The sequence below is a fragment of the Pteropus vampyrus genome, unplaced genomic scaffold (genome assembly GCF_000151845.1).
Source record: "Pteropus vampyrus isolate Shadow unplaced genomic scaffold, Pvam_2.0 Scaffold443, whole genome shotgun sequence".
Taxonomy (NCBI): Eukaryota; Metazoa; Chordata; class Mammalia; order Chiroptera; family Pteropodidae; genus Pteropus; species Pteropus vampyrus.
This window is the reverse complement of record NW_011889224.1, coordinates 249,719-251,296: the sequence shown is the minus strand read 5'-3', so window position 1 is coordinate 251,296 and position 1,578 is coordinate 249,719. Positions and strand designations below refer to the sequence as shown.

General features: G+C 42.5%; 1 protein-coding gene across 1 annotated transcript in view; it reads left to right on the top strand.

Annotated features, from left to right (window-relative positions):
• Window positions 1–989: 989 nt before the first annotated feature.
• LOC105306525 (trace amine-associated receptor 6-like) overlaps window positions 990–1,578 on the top strand; it is a 7,565-nt gene continuing 6,976 nt past the window's right edge. The window contains 2 exon segments of the mRNA XM_011381560.1: window positions 990–1,037; window positions 1,039–1,534. Coding sequence (XP_011379862.1) covers window positions 990–1,037; window positions 1,039–1,534 — 544 coding nt within the window.

Below are 1,578 nucleotides of genomic sequence, written 5' to 3'. Positions count from 1 at the left end.
CTGGAACCACAAACCAATGTGTAGTTCGAGGGTTTCCTGCCTCTTTCTCACATTCGGGGACACACCTGGCAAATATTCTTCCAGTGAAAATGTCTTCAGAGGAGAAGTGACCTCTTTTCTACCAGCACCTCAAAAATTCTGGTGTGTATAAGCACCATGTTGTTTTCTAATGCTTTGGTGTAATATATTCCATGAATCTCAAGTAGTCCTCAATGTATGCTATCTTTTTCTGTTCATTGGTAACCACTGCAGATGCAAAAACATGATGCATAACACGAGAGAATAAGCCAAGTACTGACACTCACTGTTTGCACCCTACTGTATCTCTAACCAAAACCCAATAAGGTGGCCTGTCAATATTGAGAACAGGAAACTGTTCAATTCTAAAAAGAAGAAAAACTTTGGCCCAAGAAATATAACAACTAACCTACTTTAACATAAAGAGCTGTTTTGTGGAATAACTTTCTTGATAATCGCTGTTAAAAATCATCTTTCAATTTCACACCTTGCACTACCAGGACTCCATGTAGGGATTTGTCCATTTTGGCATCTGTTTAGGAGGAAGGACTGCATGCTTTAGGCAGGAACATAGTCAGACAACCCAGAAACAGACGAGAGGTGATCCTTCAGCCTTATAATTCCTTCCTAGATCAGTGCCTGTGGCAAAGAGGAATTCTGGAGGTAAAAAATAAAAACACATATTTTTGACTAAAAGGAATCTGTATCAGATGAAGGAGAACACTCATTAGTTGAAATGAACCTCCAGTACACTCGTAGCTATAATTTTTGTTGGATCATATTTTGTTAAACATTTGAGATTTATAATAAAAACTGGTAAATTGAAGAAAACATGAGTACTAATAGCTGATAATTTCCTCAATCATCCTGGTGTATTTATGTTTTCTCCCTCAGGAATATTGAAGCTAGAATCTCAAAGTTCTCGTGATAATCAAAAAGGACCGAATTCTCCCAATGTAAAGAGAAGCTTCATGAGCAGCAACTCGCTCCCAGCTGCAGCTGGGGAGCTGTGCTACGAAAAACGTGACCAGATCCTGTGTGAAAACCCCGTACTCGCCCGGAATCTGCCTGGTTCTCTATGGACTGTTTGGCTTTGGGGCTGTGCTGGCCGTGTTTGGAAATCTCTTGGTGATGATTTTAGTCCTACATTTCAAGCAGCTGCACTCTCCAAACAACATTCTCATCTCCTCCCTGGCCTGTGCTGACTTCCAGGTGGGCGTCACTGTGATGCCCTTCAGCATGGTCAGGTCCGTCCAGAGCTGCTCATACTTCGGGCAGAGCTTCTGTACTTTTCGCTCCTGCTGTGATGTGGCTTTTTGTTTCTCCTCTCTCTTCCACTTGTGCTTCATCTCCATTGACAGGTACATTGCTGTTACTGACCCTCTGCTCTGTCCTACCAAGTTCACGGTGTCTGTGTCAGGAATTTCTATCAGCATTACCTGGATCCTGCCCATTGCATACAGAGGTGCCGTTTTCTACACTGGCACCTATGAGGATGGGCTAGAAGAATTAGCTAGTGCCCTCAACTGCATAGGAGGTTGTCAGACAGTTGTAAATCAA